The following is a 24,483-nucleotide window of genomic DNA, read 5'->3' as shown; positions in this document are numbered from 1 at the left end:
CACCCGTCCTATGTGTCTAAGTCCGTTCAGCAACTGGGGGCGAGCCCCGCCATTGGAAAAGCTGGCGCCACCGTCGGCGTCCCTTGGAATGAGGGATCACGTGGACACAGCGGCCGCGTCGTCTGCTTCGGAAGCGCCGAAGCGAGCTGAAAACGAAAGTTTAGTCCCACCTGCGCTACGGTTCTGATAAAGTGGGGATGTTTTTCCGCTTCGGGAGTCCGCGTGAAAGCGCTATAACAAGTAGTGGCTGCCTTTGAAGGCGTCCGACATGGTAGGCTATTGCTCGGTACCGCAGTGCCGGACGCGTACGTAACGGAGCCCGGTGTCAGCCTTCGCACGTACCGCAGGCCAAGAAGCTGCGTGTAGCTTGGATTGCGAAACTTATAACCAGCAAGCAGCCGTCGGCGGCAACTATGATGTGTAGCAAGCACTTCGACGAGGAAGATTTATGCTACGGCGTTGGAGCTGCGATGTTTGGTGAGCAGCAGAAAGCGCGCACTGAGAAGCACGCCCGCGCGCTCTGCCCGGTGAATGTCATGAAGATTCGGTCTATCAACTTGTTGATTCTAGATACTGGCAAGTTCACCAGAATGGAAAGGGAACGGCACATTCAAAAAATACACGGCATATGCTCATGTTTGTTTTAGCACCAAACAATGAATGTACTGTATTAACAAAAAGAAACAGCGGGAAATTCCTCGCTGAGAAGACCGATAAACATACAGTGCGACGCAACTTCAGAAATAACGATATTGAAATGTCGGAGAATTTAGAAGAAAAGAAAAAAAATATTGAATCGTCGCGATGGCACATCACGAGTCGCCGTATAGCGTCGAAGTCCCTAGTTATAACGAAATTACTTTTGAACAGCTCTGATAGCCTCCACGCAACAATGGTTGCTTGTCTACTGTCAAATGGTCATATGCTGCGGCCTAAAGCTCACGGCACGGTGCGAAAACGCGCTCGCAGCGAAAGCGAAACATCGTGCGCGGACATGGATGCAGACGCGCAGTCGATCGCTGCGAACCCGTGCGATCGCTGCATTGAGGCTTCAATCTGTTATGCTCCATTTGGTTATACCGACAGCACACTATACGGATATATTTCACATAGTCTGCCCTCAGCGACTGCCCACCTTTCACGTAAGAAGCTGGTTCGGGGGACTCCATCGCGGCGACGGCACGCAATGGGCGTTCACTGTAGGTATTCAATACAAAGAGATAGCTCCATCAAACTATTCTGCGCTTTCTGCTTGCCCAAAATTATTATTTTGACAGTAAGAAACTTCGCTCGTTTGGAGAGTACTTGCAGAGATGGTCAGGAGGGCTCCCACTTGGTGTTTTTATTGAGCACCGACAGCCAAACCTACGAGGAGCGCGCCGCGTTATCCCTCATACTACGCAAGCGAGGCGCTTACGACAGATGGCGACTCCCTAAGTCCTCGCCCCCAATACCAAGCCACAACGTACGACTGATGTTTTTGCGATTCCACGGTTGTAGTCGGTCAGGATTTTTAATGCAACATTTGTTTATTCACTTATAAAAGCCAACATGTAATAAATGTGCGTCACATCAGCGGTTTCTTTCTCTCCCGAAACCACGTGCGGCACATGGCACAGTAAAACAAGTTGCTTATAAAAGCGAGAGTGTGCCAGTTTCGCTCACTCTTCCTCCGTGGAAGCTAGAGCTTTGACACGCTGTGTTAGGCTGCGCCTCCTTCGGGATTGGCCCACATTCCGAAGTCTGTTCCTCTTACAGCTATCGCTACGCAGATACTACGGGAACCCGCATCGCCTTCGGTATCGGCCCAGGTCGTAACGGAACAATGATGCCACGTTTCTTTGCCGGCCGGAGTATAAAAAAGCACACGTCGATCATGCCAGCGCCGTCGCCTAGCTGCTCTGTCACATGCAAGCAGGCTCACGTCACACACACAGTTACTCACCTTACAAAAACAGGTTGGCCCATCTGGTAATGCTTTGCCGAACCCTAAATCATACTAGATGAAAATATAAAGAATTCCGGCGTTTTTCGTGCCAAAACCACGATGTGATTACGAGGCACGTCGTTGTGGGGGTCTCCGGATTATTTTTACCACCTCCGGGTGGTCAAAATAAGGTTAGGCCGCTGCTGAGTTTGAGGGCGCGGGATCAAATCCCAGCCTCTGCAGCCGCATATTGTTGGCGGCGTAGCGCATAACACCCGTGTACCATGCATTGGGTGCACGTTAAAGAAGCCCAGGTGGTCTAAATTAATCCGGAGTTCCAAACTACAGCGTGCCTTAGAATCATGTCGCGGTTCTGTAAAAAGAACGCAGACGTTAATTTTAATTTTATATACAATGATTTTCTTCTTTCTGGGGTCTTACGTGCCAAAACCAGTTCCGATTATGAAGCACGCCGTAGTGGAGGACTCCGGATTAATTTTGACCACCTGGGGTTCTTTAGCGTGCACTACAACGCAAGCACACGGGCTTTTTTGCATTTCGCCTCCATCGAAATGCGGCCGCCGCGGCCGGGATTCGATTCCGCGATCTCGTGCTTCTTCGTCCCTTCTTTGCTGTTCAAATGTTCTGGCGCTGCTTGGAAAGACACGCGGAAAAACTATATCGCACGTCAAAATAACTTGTTTTGGGGATATAATTGGTCCATACTTGGGGAAGCCATTGTAGCGAAAATAAAAGACACGAAGAAGACCAATACGGATAGGATTGCGTCAGCAATATTTCTGTGCCAATTTCGAAGCGATATGCGGTTTGCTTTTTCTTTGTCGTATTCAAAATGTGCGCATGCGCATTTTCTTGTGCATTTTGTTCTAGTTTTCTGTAAGAAATCAGTTGTATGTGTAGCGCTCGTGGTGGTATGTCTTGTCTTCTTTATGTCTGTTTCATTTGCGCAACAATGTATTCAACTAGATGACACTATCGCCATCTTTATAAAAACGAAACACGCGAGAGCGTGGCACATGGCATCGTCGTTATAGGGTGCCTTGACGTCAAACAGATTGGAGGCGCTGGCATCGAGGCACCCTACTCGTCATCCGCATGTTGCGTGGTGCCGTGGAGTGGAAATTAAATTTTGCTGCTTGCACTCCCACATCGATCTTTAAAAAAAATTGTTAATCTCTCTTCTGGCAAGCCCGAGAAAGAGAGCCGATTTTGTTCGAATTCGATATTGACGCACTGTATGAATCGCAGCTTCGCAAGCAATAGCAGCAAACGACGACTATGACAGGCAGCATGGCATCCTTATCACATTTATCAGATAATTTCGTTCCCCGCTCGAGAGCAGTATCAGCACAGAGAGAAGGAAACGTACAAAGATCGGAGCAGCCAGTAGAAAGAACGGCACCACTCTCTCCTTTTGCAGTCGCATTTCGCCGCGGCGCGGCGCCACCGCGCCACTTGTGGGCGACGAGGATATATATATCCACTAGGGCTCGAGTGTCACATTTCCTAAGGATGACACTAGCACGCACACGCGCAAGCCTAAACGCGCAACCTTTTACTTCCTTTCGTATGTGCACAGTTTTATTTTTTCCTGTTCTTAGTTTGCCTGTTAAAAGAGCTTGGTGAAGTTGGAAGTAGGTAAATGCGTTCTTACTTATCTCAATGTTCAACGTCTGTTCTTGCAGCCGTTCGCGGAAGGCAGTTTCGAGCGTGGCTCTGGTCTGAACGCAACCCGAGGCATGTTCCGGGCACCCATGAGTGGACTCTACCTCTTCTTCGCCACGGCGTTCGCGAGCCGGCCTGTGTCGGCAAGGGCTCTGCGCAAGCAACTCGAAACGTCCGCCAACGATGCATCGCTCATCGTGTGCGTGAACGCCAGGTGCCAAAAGAACCTGTGAGTATCGATCGCGAGCGGAGTGCCATAGTCGTGAGCAGTAATGTGCGAAGAAACGCCGAATTCCTTTAGTGGTTAGTAGTAGTAGTGAATTAATTTAGCGAGGGGATGGTTTGAAGGCTTGCGAGGGGGTGGGGTAAAAACCTCGACATGGCTCAACTGCTCAAAGCAGGCCTCGCGTATGTAAGAGTCGAGGGCGCGATAAGAGTTGCCGTTCAGCCATGTCTGTAGGACGTTTTTGCAGCGAAAGCTGTATGTGGCTAGGCGAAACGAAAAACCGTTCGCCACAGGTTTCAATGTCTCCATTGGCTGCGCCGTCAGTTACGCCGTTCTCTGCGTCGTACCCAAGCAGGCGCAACGTCCCTGCGAACGCGTTCCCGCTATTGCCACGTTCACGCTGCTCTGCCCGCAACGCCGCTTCCTCGGCTCGCCGTTGTCGCATGCGTCCTATTTCTCGAGTTAGCTCGGCGTCGTGGTTAGCAGCATCCGCCCGCCATTGGCGCTTGCGTTCCACTAGAAACACATGCATGTAACCAATTGAGAAACGCTTCAACACAGCATCGGATTAACCTACTGCTAAAAACCGGGGCCGCACGTTTCAGCTTCGCTGGCTAAGCATCTGCACGGAGTGCTTGGGCGGTGATTTTTTTTTTTTTCATCTTGCATGCTGACTTTGGCTTTGGTGGCGTGACGGTCTTTGAAACTTGCAGCAGCAGCAGCAGCAGCAGCTGGGCTAGTCTACAGCAAGTGTGAGGTGTCCACGGGCTCATCTTGATGGTAGAAGCGGCAGATAATGGTCGATTTGTTGGGTACACGTAGTCAAATATACCAAGACCGGGAACACATTCGTCAGAAGCACAATAAGCTATTGGTGCACTAGTGCAGTTGAAGTGCACCGCCCATGTGGGACTATTTATAGCGCTCCTGTGTAACTGCCCGCGTGCAGCCCGTGTTCACTCTTCCTGCTTCGCTCTTTGTATACATTTTCCTTACCCGCGTGGCAGGGTAGCAAACCGAACGCTCGTCTAGGGGACCTATTGCCCTCCCTGCCTTATCTCTCGTTGCTATTTCTGTTGTGTTCGTCAGTGCTGCTGCTTCAGTTCAACTTTCCTGCGACGTGAGTTAAGGCGACACTAAACAGAAAAGCCTGCGTAGCATCACCTTCTTTTCTGCTCAACCATTGAGGGATGGTCACGGAGCACAAAGGAATTGGGGCATGGTGACCCGTGCATTCAAATTTGTCACGTTAATGTGTACAGAGCACCCTTCCCGTTGGACGTCTAATCTGATTATACTTTTAATCGTGGCATTTGTGTGTAGCTGCTACAACCACTTTGACATTAAATCTATTCATTATAGATTGCCATAAGGCTGTGTTTTGAGGCTTCTCAATCGCATCAGCGGAAACTCCGAGCATCACGTCAGCTTTCATTTGCCGAGTCCCGGGGAGCAATCTTACACAACGTGCATGATTACCTCAATCAGTCGCGACGTTCGCGTGTCCCCTGTTTACGTTTTTTGCGTTTTTCAGGTCGCTCCGCACGACGAGTGAGTTCAGTGATGGCGAGTACACCATGTCGCTGTCGGCCAGCGGACCTTTGATGCTTCGGGTGAGTGCGTCAGTGCAGCAATATTTAGGTATTTTCTGTTATCCCAAGTTTGTTGCCCGCGAGTGCTCCCCATGTTTTCACTCTATGCGCGCTCCTGCATTAACTATACCCGAATCTTTCATGTTAGGACTCTGATAACACCATGGGCACATGCCACCCGTGTGTGCCTCTCAAGTGTACTCAGCCTGTCACCTAAATCGCTTTAAAGACTTTAGGCTAAAAGACAGGTAAAGTCCCTTTGCTTTAAGCAGGTCGTAAACGCTGATACTTTACGGCTGACTCAATAGTGGACATTCTGTGTATAGAAAGATGGCTGAGACGCTGCTAGTCACTTGAATTGTAAAGCTCTCGTTCTCAATCATGTCAAAGGTAGTAAAGACAATGATGCTGTTTCGTGATCTTGCTGAATGCAGCCTCATCGTCATACTCAAGTTGTTGAGGCATTCCACGTGGTAATGGCAGCGTTATTTAACGTGTCAATATATGCACGAGAATATGTACTCAGGACTGTTGTCACACGAGCTTGCAATTAATCGTAACAGGCTGGCCACCAAGTGGCATATATATTAGACATGATAGTCCGAGAAGCCAACAAACTAGCATTCAAATTTTGTTTAAAGCTACGCACTGTCATGACCTTCACAGCCCGAAAGTCAAGTCTTCATTATGCGCGCTACCTTGTCGCTTGATCATTGCGTTCTGAATCTGTGCTATGTTATAAACAAAGAAAAGGAGTTTCTTGAACATAATACTCAAGCACCTTATCCGACAACTTTTTCCTCTTCTCAAGCTGCATATCGCTTTTCCTTCACTGAAATAAAGCAGTGACGAGTTTTCACTCGTAACAATAGCGAAATGAAAGAAAACAATGTGCTACACCCGAAAGTAGCACAATGCCAGAAAGCATACTGGTCTCTTATAAAGAAAGCTTCGCTGTTGAAGGAAAATTTGTTTGGTGAGGAGATCAAACTCGGGAGCACCGTCTTTCCTAGACAGTCGCCCTTCCATCTGAGCTAAGCAGCGCTGCTTTGTCGTTTGTCTTTACGTATCCTGCCCTTCGCGCTGTTTAGACTTCGATAAGAACCTGTTAGCCCACGTCAACACTCTAACCAGGAGGCTAGCTAATGTCAGCGTGAGGCCTAGCTGATCGACAACTCAAAAGAGCGGGCGCACTGAATGAGCAAAGCAGTTTTGCAGTGATACGCAAAGTGGTTGAAGGTTTGTGAAAGTTAAAGTTGACATTAACCCGGAAGCAGCACAATGCCATAAAGGGAACCCATACGTGTTTCTCAGAAAGCAAACTTTGGGTTACAAAAATTCGTCCTGGTCTAGAAACCGACTCCGGAAACTGATCGTGCAGTGTTAGCATAACGAAGACAGTGAAGGCAGATAGTGATGGTCATCGTAATATTTTGGTGTCGACTGCTCGCTGAATGGTCTTTCTCTGACATCTAATTGTGGCTATTTTGCGTCAGCCGAGATTAACTGAACATGTAGCCTTAGTTACGAGTTGTACAGATCATAGCTCTGAGCAGTCTTGCTGATAAGTGCTTTTTTTTTCATGACTGTCGCAGGCTGGCCAAGTTATCTCGCTGTGGTTCCACAACCGCACACCTTACCAGATTACCGTCCACGAGGGATCGCAGTTCAGCGGGTTTCTGGTCGGCCTTTGAAGATACATTCGCCGACGCGTGACAGTCTGAGTAAAATTATCAGCATTGGTGCTCACGCCTTGTCGCTCGGCCCTTTGTTATTATTAGTGATGAAAACGCTTAGGTTTGGTACGCTTCGTCATTTTCGGCATCATCTTTAGAGCAGCCTGTAATCGGCAAATTAGACCACCATCCTTTGAGTGAACCGTATGAATTATTCTTTTACTACCTCCTGCACAAAAACTACTACTCGACACGTTTAGCCAATGCTTCCGCCTATACTAACCTGACTTGCCATCTAATAGAGACACGTACCACAATCTGGCAATGTTCTGGTGAACTCGGCTGATTGGCTGCCTTGTTGAGGCAGCGGACTTCTGTTTCAGCTCGAGAAAATATGGAGCAATGTTTTCAGCTGCGTAAGTGCCTTCGAAAGAACACAGCCGATTTCTTTGCAGTATTATGCTCTCGGCTTTTTACGTGCCAATGGTTCCTCATAATATGACAAGTGAATTTGGTCTTCATGTTGAAAATAGAGCTTTGCTTAACATCTTCACTTTATGACAAATGACACACTGCAGATATGTTAATGACTTGCCGAGAAGAGACCCGGTAACTCGAGCAGTGACGTTAAAGCCAGCTCATTTGTTTTCCTGTGAGCTATTGTGCGACTCTACCTCGTTTTCATCTCTAATAGGCCATCTCATCAAATATTTATGTACGTTAATATAAGTATTTTCTTTTTGTAGGCGCGTTGTGTTTGTTCCTTTATATATGCAAGTGTACGACGAGACGCAGGGTAATCACTGTCGTCTTAACAAGCATTTCATATTGTCGCCTCAATATTTGATTGCAGGCAACATGGGAAATGTAAGCTTCCATGGAGGCTTATATACACGTTCACAAAGTTATCGGAAGAACGATAGTAAAAGCTTCCGATCTGTAAATATTGCTGCGCACTCAGTACTCTGAAATCTGTTGTACTATAGTATCTCTGTTATCAATGCGTTGTATGACGATGATGGACTTGACATGTGATCTAAATTCACGTGTCTGTCTATGCAAGTAGCTTTGTGTTTTAATAAATTTGTGAATAAATGTTTGCTTAAGCAATATTGAGACTTTGCGTCCCTGATCTAACAAGCACGTCAATGATAGTGAACATTCGATATATTTTCGTGTTGGCGAACGCCGATAGAGAATAAATGCGCGTTGTTTTATGTAAATTAAGAGGCAGATGGTGCAAGTACGCCACGAATGAAGGGAAGCTGCACGATACAGATGGCGATGGCCGATTCCGGAATTGGTATTAAAGCGACGCTTTTCTGCTTTTCTTTCTGCCGAGCACACTTTTAAGGCGAAGCAGCGGTTTTCTGGTGCTGGCTGCATTGCAGGGCAGACGCAAACCCGCTACCAACTACCCTACTACTGCAACAAATAGCTACTACTGCGACAAATTTGTTGAGGTTTCTTGCACTGAAAAAATGTTAGTCTGGTGACCCTAGGAAGCGTCAATTTTGATTTGGGCCGTGAATATCTTTATAAGGATTGCTGTAAATCAATATATTTAAAAAAAACGGAACAATAACGCTTACAACTTCGTAAGTTACGAATTAAAAACCATATAATTATGCTACAACGTGCACCTAGTAATGCATGTAAAGCGAACGAAATTCATGTTGTATACACCGTTGCGAAGTGTACCACTATTACGTGAATGAGTTTTGCAGAACCCTCGTAAACATTGTAACAAATTCTCGTAAACTGTAAACTAATACACCAAATTTGTCCGCTTTAGATGTTCTAGCAGGTGCAGTTTGCAGAACTGCGATATCTGTTTTTGCTGCAGAGTTACGGATTTGTGAACTTCGTACGTCTATTTTTTTTTCAAGATTACAAGATTTCGGCAATTTTCCTAAACAATTTTAAGCCCTAGATCAAGATTCCGTGTAGTACAGTCACTAGAATTTTACTTTGTCTTTGAAATGCAACAAATTTTATTCAAATGTATTGGTCCAGGGCACGGAGCAAGATAACTCGGGAGAGGAAACTTCCTTCTCCCTTGCGGTCAGTTAATGTCACGATTAGGCCATGCCCGGCGATCTGTGAACTGGCGTGTCCGACGCACCATCTGTCGCAGGCAGTTAAAAAGTTTGTGAACTCCAGTCAGGACCCCGAGATTACTTGGTGGGCTGATACGATCTCGGTGGTGGGGCCATCGCGCTCGCGCGTCAGTATCGTCAGCCACGCGCCGAATAGCGTCAAAAACACGCGCAATGTGCTGCGGTCACGAACGTGGCACAAGATAACTAGCTGCGTGGCTTCGATTGCACAACTGTGCGTGAGCGGACGACGCTCGGCAGCGCGCTCGTTATCTTGCTTCGTGGACGCGGACCATTGGTTGGGGCAGCACTTCGAGCGCGCACAGACACTGATATGTTTATTCAGACAATCGTGAACAAGTTGGCCAGGACGCTGGCGAAAAGGAATATAAATGCCTGACTAAGAGCCAGCTACTTGTAAGCACAACATTCAGTGTGAATAATTAGAGAACAGTCATCACGGGATACAAAAGCAACAAACTAGAAAAGAAATTGTAGAGAGTTAAAATGTGGTGTAAACCACATATAGCTGCAAGGGTACACAATATATGTAAGATATGATAACATCAAGAATTTCACTATACAAACACTAGATGACATTATGAACTATCATAAAAACACTAACTATTGTGAACAACAAAGTTTCACCATACAAACTAGATGACATTATGAACCATGATGAAAACATGACAATAACTATCGTGAACAACAAAAGTTAGCAATTGCTGACGCAGTCCGTCACTACTGAATTGGTATTGGGTAGGTAGGCATACTTTTTTTTTTCAAGGCACAGCGAGAAGTGCTTTTCTCGGTAATTGGCAGTGCAATAGGATTTTTGTTTATTAAATGTGGTATCACGTAATAAAGATGCTGGGCGCCATAGTTGGTGCGTAGCTTTTCCTTTTCATAAAACGTATGTCGCAAGTCTTGGCAGTGGTCTCTCCAGAGGTATTCATTTATGAAACCAGAAGGATCAGATACTTTTTTGGTTGTATATTAATGTAACTATTTCCTTTTTCAGTCTATTAGCAAACTTCATGACGTACCTGTTGCTTTTTAAATATTGCAGCTGTATCACAATAGTATTAGTCACCTTCGATAATTTGTAAGACTGCAATATAGTATATAATACGTATTACATTAGTGCCATATGCCGCACAGAGCTCGAACCCGTTTTTTTTTTTCCCTCGCCATATGCGCTAAATAGCCGCTCGCCCGCGCTGGCGCTGGTGGAATCAATCCTCTGCTTAGTTACCATCTGCATAGACTGCTCAAAGATCGCAGAGCGTATACAGAAATAGGTGTACAGTGAAATAAAAAAAAAACATGAAATTGATACTCGATGGCTCTACGGCATCTGTTGCATTTTATTGGCTACTATGTATGGCCTTCAATGAAATCGAGTTGGAAGCTGAAAGCGAAGCCTTTCGATATCTAGAGACACCTCAAAGAGGAACGAACGGAGTATAGAATAAAACACACCCGCGTTTTTATTTGTTTTTTTTTTTTTTTTTTTTGCTACGAATACCGTTTCCAAGTGACAAGCAACAAAGCTGCAGGAAAACAAGCCCATGTGGTTGATATGTGTCCGTATGATATCGCGAAGATGCAACGGCACTACAATCCACGTCCTTACAGGCAAAAAGATTGATATGACAAACGCTAGCGGAGTCATTTTTCTAGGAAAACCAGATTGATGGCCAAGGTCAAGTTCTCGAAAGCTGTGCTGCAATAACTGCTTTCCAACGAAGTGCCAGTGAATGAGAGAGATGCTGACTTTCGTTAAAACTCCTTTCTCTTTCTGTTCGTTAAAATTAGGAGATGTTTGCCTTGCTGGCGGACTAAGAAGCGTGAACGTTGCAATTTGCTCTTTCTGCCTACACTGTGCCCGTGTAACTATCAAGCAGTGGGGTGAAGAGATGTGCATCTGCCGCCGTACACCAGCTGCACCAGCAAGGTGGACACCCCAGCCATTCTACCGAAGGATAGTCATCAGCACTCAGCGTTACGGGGTGGTCTTCCTCCAAAAGACTGACCAAGCCCAATGCTGCTTAGCTTCACTAGTATGATGAGAACTGGTGCAGTCTTTATGGCATTCAATAAAAAGTTGCAGGTTCATTGAGAGCACGAGGCGGTCACGTTCCCGTTTGTGTATTCGAGATGAAAGTAAAGCGCGTTTCGGCATTACACCATTTCAAAGAAAGAGCATTTTAAGGGTTGCAACGCCATTCGGACATCGTCTACGGCTTGTCTTACACATTGCCACTTTGAATTCACCTATCGTGTTTCGTAAAAACCGCAAATTTATTTCTGCTTCGTGTTATATTGATGCTCCCTGTATTTCAACCCACCATGGTGGCTTATGGGCTTAGGAGTTGCGCTGCTAAGCACGAGGTCGCGGGATCGAATCCCGGCCGCGGCGGCCGCATTTCGATGGAGGCGAAATGCAAGAATGCCCCTGTACCGGGCAATGGGTGCACGTTAAAGAACCCCAGGTGGTCAAAACTAAACCGGAGTCCCCCACTACGGCGTGCCTCATAATCAGATCGTGGTTTTAGCTCGTAATACAGCAGAAGTTAATTTTAAATTTTTTCCTCTGTATTTCGCAGGTGCGAAATGTCTTAGTCTGTCTCTAGGTCAGCGTTTAACACAAATGTGATAACTTCCTACGATGTTCGAAACACCTACAACTTTGGAGGTACTCCAGTGCGCTTCTAAGAAAATCGCATTTTATTTCAACCAAGTTTTATTTCGTTACGTAACACAGTCCTTACACGACGCTCTCTTTTGTACACCTGGAATAACAAAGAACAATTAACGTTACTTAAGTAATTTTCCACGTCGTACTTAATTACGGCACATACTTCTAAGTTTGCCCACAAATTACTCCTGACGTGCCTAAAGGTTATCGACATATTTAATTTCACAATTCTTTCAGTAGTTCTCTGTACAGACGCAGGTACGTTTCAGAAGACAAATGAGCCGAAATGGTGCACGTCCGTTGTGTGCGCCTTCCTCCCTCACTTTGTTCTTAATTTATCACGTGCAAGTTCCTTTTGTGTCCTTGGCAATTGCGTTTCTCTCAGTCTCTCTTACAGCCTGTCGCCTAGCTGCTATGCGTTTCTTTACCTTCCCAATTCCCTAATCTCCTTATCTTTTTCTACCATCTTCCCCTTCCATCTAGTGCATAGTCGCCAGCCGCGGACAGTTCGTTTAGTCCATCTCTCTGCCTTGCACTTCACATTTCTCTCTCTGCTTCTCCCCGATTCCCCAAATTCCTCATACGTGTTGGGATGGCTCTGACAGCCGCTGTGGGTGCGTCACAAATGAATAAATCAACAAAACATTTATTTCTGCATTTGTCTTTTATCTGTCCGTTTTGTTAGTAGGAGGCGGGCTTTGCAATGGTGTGGCAGGTCGATTCCGTAACCACAGCAGTCCTGGCATGTGCAAGACGTCCGCGCGCTAGACATGTGTCGTCACTAGTCCACGACGAAGCCCATGGAGGTGGCGAATGCGTCGAGCAACCGCTGCACATACTTGACGCCATCGACGACCAGGGGGCCCGCCGCGATGAGCGACACGCCCAACCACATGCTCACATGACCGGAAAGGTAGAGCAAGAAGTCGGCCATCTGGATGATGCAAATAGAAAGAAAGAAACGAGGGTGTGACGAAATCAAATTTATTAGTTTGAGATTGCCGTTTTCTAATGTAGGCAAAGTGCCTGAAATTGGTGCGAGAAAAATGAAAGTGCAGTTGAAGCAAATCCACAGAGTCAACCAAAAATAAATTCTGTGGTTTTGCGCGCCAAAACCACAATCTGATTATAAAGAACGCCGTAGTGGGGGACTCCGCGTTAATTTTGGCCACAGGTGGTTCTCTTTAACGTGCACCGAATGCACGATACATGACCGTTTTTGCTGTTCGCCTACATCGAAATGCGGCCGCCGGGGGAGGGACTTGATCCCGTTACCTGGGGCTTAGCAGCGCCACGTCATAGCCGATAAGCCACCACGGCGGAAAGAGAGCCTGCAAACGCGACGTTACACTTAATTAAACCAGTATATAAGGCAAGCATGAATGCGAATTCCATGATATTGTAACGCACAGCTGAGTGAAGGTACTTTAATTAGCTAACGTTGGGTGAACTTGTACCCGACAAACAGCTAAGCAAGAGTCTCGCTCCAACGCACACAGTCTTCGCCAAGCGTTCCACGCGTCTTCTTCTTCTTCGTGCCCAGCCTGATGATCTCTTGCTCCCATCGCACGTGCCTTGTGCGCACGTGTTGGCCGCTTCGCTGCTGCTATCTTTCGTACGTAGCAACACATGGACGGGCGCGGGAGATTTGAAGGCACCTTGTGTCATTGTCCCCCTTCCAAGAATGCATCGTCCCGATGCTTATAAAGAAGGCGGTGGTTTCTAGGCTGTCATTCGGAAAGCTTGTTGGCCAATTGTCTGTTATTGTCTGTCGTAGTAGGGTTTCATTCGGACGACATTAACGACTTCGGTGCGATGCCGCCGTCGTGAAGAGGTTACTTGACCTTCTGGAAGAACTGCGTAGTTCAAGGGGCTAAGTCGGCGAATTATCCTGTACGGGCCAAAATAACGACGAAGAATCTTTTCAGATAGGCCGCGCATCCGTACAGGAGTCCACACCCATACCCTGTCTCCAGGTGCGTACTGGACGTCTCTTCGTCGCAAGTTATATCGATTCGCATCGGTTTGCTGTTGCTGCTGAATGCGGTGTCGCGCCAGCTGCCGTGCCTCTTCAGCTCTTTCTGTGAAGTCGCTGATATCATGCTTATTTTCCGAGGTCTCATCTACAGGTAGCATTGCATCTAAGGGTGTGGTGACGGTCCGGCCAAAAACGAGTTGGAAAAGTGTCATTCGAGTCGTCTCTTGCACTGCGGTATTGTACGCGAACGTTGCGTATGGTAGGATCTTGTCCCATGTTCGGTGCTCCATGTCCACGTATATTGATAACATATCGGTCAGCGTTCTGTTGAGTCGTTCAGTCAGTCCATTTGTCTGCGGATGATATGCGATGGTTTTTCTGTGACTGGTGTGCGTCAGTTTCATAATGGACTGTGTCAAATGAGCAGTAAATATGGTTCCTCGGTCCGTGATCAGAACTTTAGGAGCGCCATGCCGTAGTACAATGTGCGTGACAAAAAATTCCGCTACTTCAATGGCTGTACCCTTAACAAGAGACCCTGTCTCGGCATATCGAGTTAGGTAGTCAGTTGCAACTACGATCCACCGCTTTCCTGGACGATGATGTGGGAAAAGGGCCAAGTAAATCCATTCCCACTTTTGCAAATGGAATTTCCGGAGGCTGTATGGGTTGTAGGAGACCGTGCCGGCTTCAATGGTGGCATTTTACGTCTTTGGCAATCCCGGCAGGTTCTCACATAGTGTTGCACAGAATTCAACAATATATTCATTTATATACATGGTGTAAACTTCTGCAGTGCGAAGCGCTGATGTGCGAAAAGAAAAGTAAAAAAAGGAGGAATGAATGGCAAGAGAAGGACCAAGAGAACGGCCAGCTCGCCCACATCGCTATTCACATACATTTATACCCATCAGTTAAGCCGATCGAGGGCTAGAACTGCAGTGCTTCCGAATGGTACCAGGCAACAGGCAACGTAGGGTACTGCCGGTGACTTTCCAATTAGCCTTTATCGAAAGGTTCCGGTAGAACCCATCTCCCGATGACTGATGACGGTGACGCGATTACAATTCAAGCAATGTAGCGAAGCATCGTATTGCTGAAGAAATATTGATTTAGAATCAGTGGTGGCCATTCTGAGCCTTCCATTGTTTCGGGTATTGCGCTCGCACTGCTCTTCAGTATCGCTCCACGTTGCTATGGCACTCGCTTGCCAAGATCGGCTTGAGCACGACGGCATAACGGCGACTATATGACTTCGACAGAATGACGTAGAAAGAATGACGTCGATGGAATGACGTAGGTGGTATGACGTCGATGGCACGAGGACAATGGCATGACGACAGGTGTGGTGACAATGGCTGAAGACGACGGCGTGGCGACGGCGGAATGGAGAGAGTCGGATGACGAAGCTGGAGTGAAGACGATTCAACGACCACGACAGCCAAGTGGCCCAAGCTATTAGACAGCTTGGGCCACTAAGTCGGCGTGAAAGGACGTACGGGGATGGACGGACGGATGGATGGACGGACAGATGGATGGATGGTTGGATGGGTGGAGGCAGGCAGGCTCAAAATGCCTGAAGTCGGCAAATAATATGTTAATCGCATCGAAAGGTTACGCTCACGTACCTAAACTTTCACACGCAAATGTTTGCCCCCGGCGCTCTTTCAATGAGAAAACTTAACTCTCGCGTAGTTGGTGCCCGCAGGCAGTAAAAAAGCACACGATGTGTCTCGTGTTGGTCCTTTATATGCACTACTATATTGTGGACGGAATATGTAAATTGTAGACCAAATAAATTTACAATTCTTTCGCTTCGTTTCACAGGTGCCACATATACCGTAAGCAGTTGAGAAAAATAGTGTCCAAGTGATTGAAAAATTACATTTTGCATTTACGTTCTCAAGGCAGCGAACACGTTGGGACTTGGACGAACACTAAACAGCACAGACACGAGCACTCGTGTTTATTTGATATAGTGTGCGTTCATTTCTTAACAAAACAAGTGTGCTGCTTTAAATTAATAACAACATAACAACTAGCCTACCAATACCTCCTGCCCAAGTTAGGTTTACACTTGGCGCTTTTTCTACTGCTTGAACGCATGACAGAAGTTTTAAACTGCTGACAAGAACCTTAAAGAAGCCGCTGAGAATCATGGCGACAGATATGTGCTTCGCCGTCGGCGTCCCCCTAACTGAAATAATTTTGTATTCAAAGAACCCCAGGTGGTCCAAATTTCCGGAGTCCCCCACTACGGCATGCCTCATAATCAGAACTGGTTTTGGCACGTAAAACCCCATAATTCAATTCATTAGATCAGTTAATTGCCTTGTGCGTAAGCAAGAAATTTATATTCTATTGTGCACTGTGCTCTGCATAATAGGCGTGTTTGGAAACCGAACAATACCAGCGCTAACTAAAAAATGCTTATCATGTGCACATTCAGTGTTTTTTTTTTTTTTGTGAACGAAAACTACAGATAAATTGACACAAGTTCTGACAAGCACACATGAAAATGAGCTGTAAACAAGGGGGATGTTTTGTTACAATGGCGCCACTTGGGAAGTGCGTTGATTGGCCAGGAGTTATGCACAATTTATACTATGTGGAGTTCCTTGTCGACTCTTATGAACTACCCGGCGCGTTTTGACAATGTTCCCTAGATCTAACAACACCATTCCCCGCGTTAAATACGGCACCTATAGTACGGCCAAAATGCCAACATTGTAGCCGAGACTACCACTCGCTACAACTCCCTTTTATTTACACAAACCAACAGTGTTTCTTCCTCGCTACTGGCAATTTCATTTCAAGGCTGGTATTGACCGCAGTTGACTGAACAAGCCGTTAGTTATGCCTTATTTAACTGTTTTATTGCTATGTACGCCTTAAAGCCACAATAGCACGAGCAGGCGCGCGAGACATCAATAATAAGCAGGCGCTCTTTCGATTAATGGGCGTAAAAAAAACAAAAAAAAATTGTTTCTTGTGTTAGCCAACACCTCAAACACATCACGCGATCCCACCCGCAGCTTGTGAATGCAGATATGAGCTATGCCAATAATTTGGCCACAGTTCGAACCTACAACAGGCGCGCGAAACTTCAAGCCTTTCTTTTTGATTGAAGTGATTAGCTTTTAATATATTGACACGTATACATGTTTATCTTTCACCGGTGACCGCTTTCCACCAGCTAACCAAAGTTAAACGTTATCGCTCGGCGCAGGACGCGCCTGTATCGGAAGTTTCTAGAACGTTATCGATGCTTCTTTTCCTTGCCTGTTTTCACTGACGCTTATGTTATCTGATTGTGTGACCGACGCGAATTGTCTAGAACTTTCTGGAAGACACGCGGGCATCAGGGATTAATCTGGAACCTTCGATGACTCAGGTATAAAAGCCGACGCGTCTCGCCGCTGATCAGATTTCGCCGACCGCCGACTGTGTTCGCCGCTTTCGTTGTGCTTCGAGTGTAGCTTGCTTTCGTGGGCACAGGTTCGCCCAATAAACAACCATTTTCGTCATACACAGTTTTACTACTGTTTACTTCAGCGTCACTACTACGTGACAATATATATATATATATATATATATATGTACCTCAATATTTCCTCACTTCTGGATGACCAGCCACCAGGCATGCCCCTTACTACCCCCCCTACCCCCCCCCCCCCCCCCCCCCAGAAAAAAAGAAAGAATGACTTACAAAGCAACAAGGACTAAAACAGGGCCAGTGTAACTAACGACAAGAATGGGTATCAACGATGATAAAGATCGTCGTAGGTTGACTGTAAAAATACGGTACTCGGACTCTTAAGTTTCCAACATCTATAAGAAAGACAAAGGGCATCTTTACAGCTACAAATACAAAACACAAAGAGGAAAAATACCGACGACACGGGTGGTCGGTTTTCTGTTTGTGTGTGTTCCGTCATTTTAGCCGCGAACACGTCCGTTATTAGACACCGAATAGACCAAGAACAAGCTTTGTGTAGATTAACCCATTATCATTATTATAATCGCTTGCCGCGGCTTAAATATGCTACAGAACGAATGCCCTTCTCGCAGAGATTTTCAATTACATCTGTTAGCCGGAACCATCATATTCCTGAAAGTTTCCTTATCTGCAGTGCCATCTCCTCGTCGACTGGACCCAACTGCGTTTTGCTTTATTTAGCACCTGATATCTTACTCTGATAGATCACCAGCTACCTTCCCTACGCATTTAATGACCTGTACTATTCCGCTTCTCCATATTCCGCCTCTTTTTGCTCTTTACCCTACATTGATTTCTATCCGTCACCGTTAAACCTTTTGTTTACCGTTATATCACTTGTTGTGAAATCCTTAGCGTACACTCAGATTACTTTGTCGCGTTCCAAGTTTTTCCTAGTGATTTCGTGCTGGAAAAATATAAGATATTGCTGTAAAAAAAGAAAGAAAGAAAGAAACACAACTGAACAACGAGACAGAGCTTCAGTGACGTGCGTGCTTAAACATGAATAGACAGGATGGTACATCTATATACAGACCGTCATTCTTGGCAGGTTGCTCACAATCTTGCGCTTCGTGGAGCCGAGGACGACCGTGAGGTCTGCCTCGAGGTTTCTGCATCAGAAGAAGAGGCAAATAAATCGCAGCAAAATACTCGGCGATGAGGATATTCATTGTGTTTTGCTGCTCATTTGTACGCTGAGCGCTAACGTAAAGCTGAACCAAAATCACGCGTAGTGCAGAGAAGTACAAGAAATGAACAATAAAAAGAATTCAAGGACACCTAAGCCCTTCTTATGAGTTGTGAATGCGAAAGCATTGATGTCCAATTGAACGCCGCTGAACGGTCCTTCGAGTTATAAACTCGTCGCGGGCAAGCGAGCACGTTGAGACACTTGGCGCGTTTTGATTTGGCCTTACCGAGGCGCAGTTAGAACGTAGGCGAGAGCTTGCGCGGACAAGGAACGCGCAGATATCACAGGCTTGGGAGAGTGAGGGTGATGTGGAGTAGCGCCGATGCCATATCTCCCCTCACGAAGCACCTGGCGCGCTATCGCCCAGGTGTCACCTTTCACCCGCTCTGCTCCGTCGAGACGCGCTCGTGCCGTGGCGTCGCAGCGCTTTTGACGTGGCGTCGCAGCCAATGGGAATTTACCTGCCGTTTCGCTACTACAGACGACAGACGCCGGCTTTTTCGCTCAACGGGCCATTTGACGCTTTCGCGCAATGAGCAAAGGAAGAAGAAGAAAAAAAAACGCATGCTCAGAAACACTTACTCGTATCTTATGTAATCCGTGATGAATCCGGTTTGGAACATCAGTCCTCTATAACGAGTGTCTCTGCAAAAAAAAAAGGAAAAAGAGAGAAGTAAAAAAAAACGATGTATATCGTTAAATTTAATACAAATGCGAGTTTGAATGCATGAAACCTAGCAGAAGAAGAGTATTGTCACTCTCGACGCTAGGGCAACTTTCTCAAGCAATAACAAAAAGAAACGGAAGCGATGTCGTGACGGTGCTCCTGAAGATAGTCCCGAATATTCATTCGCGTTTCTTTAAGCTGGGGAACTGAAAACATATGCATAATTTTTACTGCGACATTCACATTGCGATAAAGAAGAGGAGGAGCAACAACAGCTACGTCGCCAACAATCCACGGACTGATGCTCACGCCAGGAGAAAACACACTTTCACTTATAGCCCAAGAGTCCGTCCTCTTCTGTGGGCAGTAAGAAATGTGCACCGCTCAACGTTCAGTCTGAATTTTAGTTTTCACATGAGCTCTTCCGGCGTTTCGGAAAATACGAAGCCACCGCAAGTAACAAGTGATTCGCTGCTTGCCGTGGCTGCTTCTGTATACGCCCCAAGAAGCCGAAACAGAAAGGTAAATCTTCTTTGCAAACTCTGTCACGCTACTTCGCGCATTGATGCAAATGAAGAAGCTCGGCCCCTATAGCCATTTCTTAATTGCCACAGAAAGTTGTCCGATGATATAGTTTACTATAGTGTTTTAAAGTGGAGTAGATACGCTGACGTAAAATAATCAGAGTTACCAGTAAGGCGTACCCGTGAGCGCGAACTTTGGGACGCACCATCGTAAGATGTCGCTACCAGAGCTATTTTACGGGTGTACACCTAAGTCCCATCCACGTGGGTTCTGGTGTACCGTTTCAATCTAACAAGCCTGCGCTACCCTGAATCTGGAATTTCTAAGGACACACGAGTTCGGCGTAATGTTTGAAACGCTTTACAACGAGATGTACTCGTATACTCGGACATATTATGATTTAGATATTTGGATAATTTGGTCAGCAAATCTCGCATCATGCCGCACAAAAGCTCACTGATGCTGTATGTAGCACCGGGAACGATGAGACCTTCAAAGAGGGCTTGAGCTCGAGCTCAAGCACGCCTCCAATTTTGGACTGACGTAAGCTTGAAACACAGGTACACTTTTATAAGGCACGCTCTCAAACGCTCTCAAACGCGCGACGTGTCGCTCGTTATACATGCAAGCACTAGCTGCGCTTTCACTTGCAGCACGCGCCCGCGCACCCCGTCTATTTCGTCGGAGAATGGGTGTGTGCGAGAGAGAGAGAGAGGGATATAAGAAAGGCAGGGCTGTTAACCAGTCAAGAGTCCAGTTGGCCATACCGTACGCTGGGGGAAGGCAGAAGGAGAAGAAAAAGAAGGGAGAGAGATAGAGGGGGTATAGAGACGTGCATGGACAGTGCTACAGAGTCAAAGGCGCTCGTACAAACTAGACGCTCTCAGAAAGCACAAAAGTGCCTTCACTGTCTTCTTAACTGATGATCGGTGGGGACGGCGTTCTAGTATACTCAGGGACGATCATTTAGTTTCCTGAATGAGATGAACATAGATTGTCTTTCTGCTTCAAATTGAGGACAGCGGCACAATAAGTGGTCATTGTTCTCCTCGCATCCAGCCATCTTACTCGTGTCCTGGTCTATAGCCTGAGCACGACGTCAGCGCCAGTGCCAACTCCGACCACTCCCCCACCCCACTCACCTAGGCTGACCGCAACATATGCGCCTAATAGTTCTATTCGTTGGCCTCGCATCTTACCTACTCTCACCTCAAGAAACAACGTAGAACAGGTCCTACAAACCCGTAGAAGCAGGCGAAAAAAATATGGCTATTACTATAACATGCAGGGCAAGTCAATCTGTGCCTCTTTTGTGGTGCGCAAGTGTTAATACAGAAGGTAAACAAACGGAGCGCAGCCCTCGCCGCGTTAACGCCTGCGAGGCAGTAGTAAGTTAGATACTATTACCTGATGTTAATCAACCTGATGTGCAAAATTTCGAGGCTACCTAAGCGCTTCTTATGAGTTGTGAATGCGAAGGCATTAATGTCCAATTGAACGCCGCTAGCCCGTCCTTCGAGTTTTGTGCTGCGAGTAATATACCATAGTGGTACGTGCTGCTCGAGCCAGCAAGCAGCAGCAGCAGCCTGCGGTGCCAATGCCGCATGCCGCCGACGTCCTGCGCGACGAGAGACCGAAGAAACGGCAGCGGCCACCATTGCCGGCAGGCAGGTGAGCGCAGCAGCTAAGCCCAGTGGGGGTGAGAGAGAGAGAGAGAGATACGGACCGCGTGCCGGCTTCCGAGTGTGACGTGGCGTCGCGGCGATGCCCTTTCCCCTCACGCAACACCTGGCGCGCTAAGGAAGCAGCACGTGTTCCCTTTCACCCGATCTGCTCCGTCGAGGTGCGCTCGTGACGTGGTGTCGCAGCCAATTGGATTTCACCTGCCGTTTCGCTACTATAGACTACATACGCCGACTTTTTCGCTAAATAGGCCATTTGACGCTTTCGAATAAAAAAATGTGGTTGATCCCTCTTATATAGGAATCGGTATAGAACACGAAAGTGAAACGTGTCTTCACAGAAGTAGTGTAATGTTTATTGCACATTGATATATAATGTCTATTGGTGTTTTGTGGCTAAAGCGCCCTTAGGCGTTGATGCACCCACGCTGACGCCTGGTGGCACGTCTCCTCCATCACGACTACCAACGTCGATGACCATGAGCAACCGTCGTGCATATGGAAGCTGCACTACGCTGCACACGCTAGCACAACGCGAAAGACGAAGCACGTAACTGACACACTAATACAACGCGCAAGACAAAAGCACGTAACTGAATCGTCACCGAGTCAAATCAGCGCGTACAGCGCGTCGTAATTGCAGCCTCCGCGATCAACTTCAGAAACATTTTCAGAGCTAATTGCGGAGGCCACGCTCCGCTGTGCTGAGTACGGTGAACGCCACCTAGGTGGCGTTGGTAGTGCTTCTTGATGCCAGCGTCCCTTCGAATGCTGGCATCGAGGCGTCGTAGTGCTGAGACCACCGAAGCGTTCACTGTCGGTGCGCGTTAGTGTCATAATGCAGTACTTCTCTTTTCTGCTCGTAGGCGGGCCCCGAGCAAGAGCGCGGGTACACGGAGGAGTGTTAGATATATAAGGCGCGTCTGTGTAGCAAATGCGTTTGTGGCGCAATGGGTTAAACGCTCGGCGATCTATCGTCGCGGACCGAGAGGTCGTGGGTTCGATTTCCAAATTTTGCATGTTTGTGGAACTTTTTCTTCTGGTTTCTTTCTTTGTATTATGTTCGTGTACATTGTAAGCTGACGTATTTCCGTGACGGAAATACGTCAGTGAAGTCTTGGTGGACCCCGGCATAAAACACTTTCGTGTTAAAAAATGTCGCAGTTTCGCCCGAAAGGCGAAGCATCGATTGCGATAGCAAATTGGTAGAGAGCTATTCGGAGCAGGGACAGTAGAGTAGCTTTATCGGCCGCATAAACTTGGACACATTCGCTTTCTAACTGAATTGACAAGCGTGGTGTCAGCAAACATGAATAGATCACACTGAATCACCGCAGACAACGACTGTCAAAACGCTGGCGCGGCCTCTGCAGCGGGCGAAGAATCGTGCAGTCTATCGCTTCAACGGAAACTGAGCGGCATTTACAAAGGTCAGAGCCCTGTGAAAGATAAGAGATGGTGCGGGCGACGGCACCGCAGCCAGTGCAAGCGTATTTGTTGGCAGAGTTTTTTTTTTTTTTTTTTTTTTTGCTTTCGCGTGGGAGATTGCGTTGCCAGTTCTCCTTGCGCTGGGTTGCAAGATAAGCATTTGGTGCCGTAGCACAGCGTCGCCCCGCCTCCCTCCCCCCCATACCGCCACGGCCTTTTGGGCGACAATCGCGTTTGCTTTCCGCCGTGCGTTGGCTCTCCGTGATAGCGCGCGTCCCCCGCGCGCTTTTACTCGTAGGGCGCGCGGCGACGATTTTATCGCCCTTGGAATCTATACGGAACCTGACGGCGACGGCGACGACGACGCCGACGGCAAAAATCCCGTTGAAGTGTCCATATAATTGCTATCGCAATAAAATATTACTTTGTAGACGAGTAGTCCCACTTGGAACAGCAGCCCCTAAACACCAGCAACAATTCAGCCCTGTAATATACCATGGAGACGCGGGTCCTATGCCCTCTGGTTCCACAAGATTACAATACATCAGTGCACAAGCTTCATATGCACAGTGATCGTGAAATGAACACAAGCAAAACCATGTGATTTATCAAATACGAATGCTGCACCACAGGGCAGCACACATGCACAATGTATAAAGGACGAGATCAGCCCTGGAATGTATTTAGGCAACTGTGCAACTGTAACTTCGTCTGTATGGCTATCATAACCAACTTCTGTTGTTGCTCGAGCAATTCCCTTCAATTTACCTAAATAATTATTTGGTTATAACGTAAATTGTAATGGGGTGAATTGTTCTGACAAGGCACTTTTCTCGTAACACACGTCCTTTAGTTTTTTACCTCCATAGCGAAATACCTAATGGTACGATATGGCATTAGTGCTCAATATTTCGAGACTGGAACAGCTGTGAGAAACAGCCGATGCTTTCACATGTCGCGGTCCGCTTCCGTTGTGACAGAAAGGGGAGCGTCGAAGCAACTATTGAGGAAAAAAAGCTTTGACGCTCCATCGTACTTGCATCCTCGGGTGCAGATGTTTTGACAGGACACGAACCACTTCTGACGGATCAGTTCGTCGATGCAACGCACTGCGCAGAAAGAACACACAAAAGAATAAAGTTTAGTTTATAGAAGTTAACATTTTAATGCATTCTAGTTGCATACATGCTCTAGTGTTCCAGAACATCGTATCGCAGCATCCCAAACAAACAACTATGCCACAAAACGCGAGTTTGTGGTGTTCAAGAATTATGTTGTATACATTCGTGTAAGTGCCGCACTTTTTTGGATTTTTTTTTCCACATTACGAGACTCGCGGGCCTTGCGCAGGGATGGGCCACTTAAGTCCAATTCTGCCGGCCGCGCGTAATCAACCTGATGCCTTTGTAATAAAAAAAAAAACGAACGCTATTGTTTTCACAATGCATTTGTTTGTTCACGCATGCACGCCGAGCACCTGGTGCCCGTCTAGAGAGTTAGACAGGGACCATTGACACGTGATCACCGCTGGCTATGATCACCGCCAATGCAGATTATCGCAGCACAGGATCACGCGCAGCTCAATGAATACCAAATGAAAGTACA

At 46.9% G+C, this 24,483-nt stretch overlaps 2 protein-coding genes across 2 annotated transcripts in view; one reads left to right on the top strand and one right to left on the bottom strand.

Annotated features, from left to right (window-relative positions):
* LOC119446079 (erythroferrone-like) overlaps nucleotides 1-8,226 on the top strand; it is a 51,287-nt gene extending 43,061 nt beyond the window's left edge. Inside the window, exons 7-9 of the mRNA XM_049663890.1 lie at nucleotides 3,634-3,842; nucleotides 5,374-5,452; nucleotides 7,027-8,226. Of these exons, the coding sequence (XP_049519847.1) occupies nucleotides 3,634-3,842; nucleotides 5,374-5,452; nucleotides 7,027-7,125 (387 nt within the window). The 3' untranslated portion in view covers nucleotides 7,126-8,226. The remainder of the gene's footprint in view (nucleotides 1-3,633; nucleotides 3,843-5,373; nucleotides 5,453-7,026) is intronic.
* A 4,349-nt stretch (nucleotides 8,227-12,575) lies between these two features.
* The window catches only part of LOC119446078 (uncharacterized), a 47,625-nt gene continuing 35,717 nt past the window's right edge, over nucleotides 12,576-24,483 (bottom strand). Inside the window, exons 19-22 of the mRNA XM_049664845.1 lie at nucleotides 23,915-23,987; nucleotides 19,159-19,221; nucleotides 18,421-18,496; nucleotides 12,576-12,841 (exon numbers count right to left, since the gene is read on the bottom strand). Of these exons, the coding sequence (XP_049520802.1) occupies nucleotides 12,689-12,841; nucleotides 18,421-18,496; nucleotides 19,159-19,221; nucleotides 23,915-23,987 (365 nt within the window). The 3' untranslated portion in view covers nucleotides 12,576-12,688. The remainder of the gene's footprint in view (nucleotides 12,842-18,420; nucleotides 18,497-19,158; nucleotides 19,222-23,914; nucleotides 23,988-24,483) is intronic.

The sequence above is a fragment of the Dermacentor silvarum genome, chromosome 3 (assembly GCF_013339745.2).
Source record: "Dermacentor silvarum isolate Dsil-2018 chromosome 3, BIME_Dsil_1.4, whole genome shotgun sequence".
NCBI classification, from domain to species: Eukaryota; Metazoa; Arthropoda; class Arachnida; order Ixodida; family Ixodidae; genus Dermacentor; species Dermacentor silvarum.
This window is presented reverse-complemented; position numbering and strand designations above follow the sequence as displayed.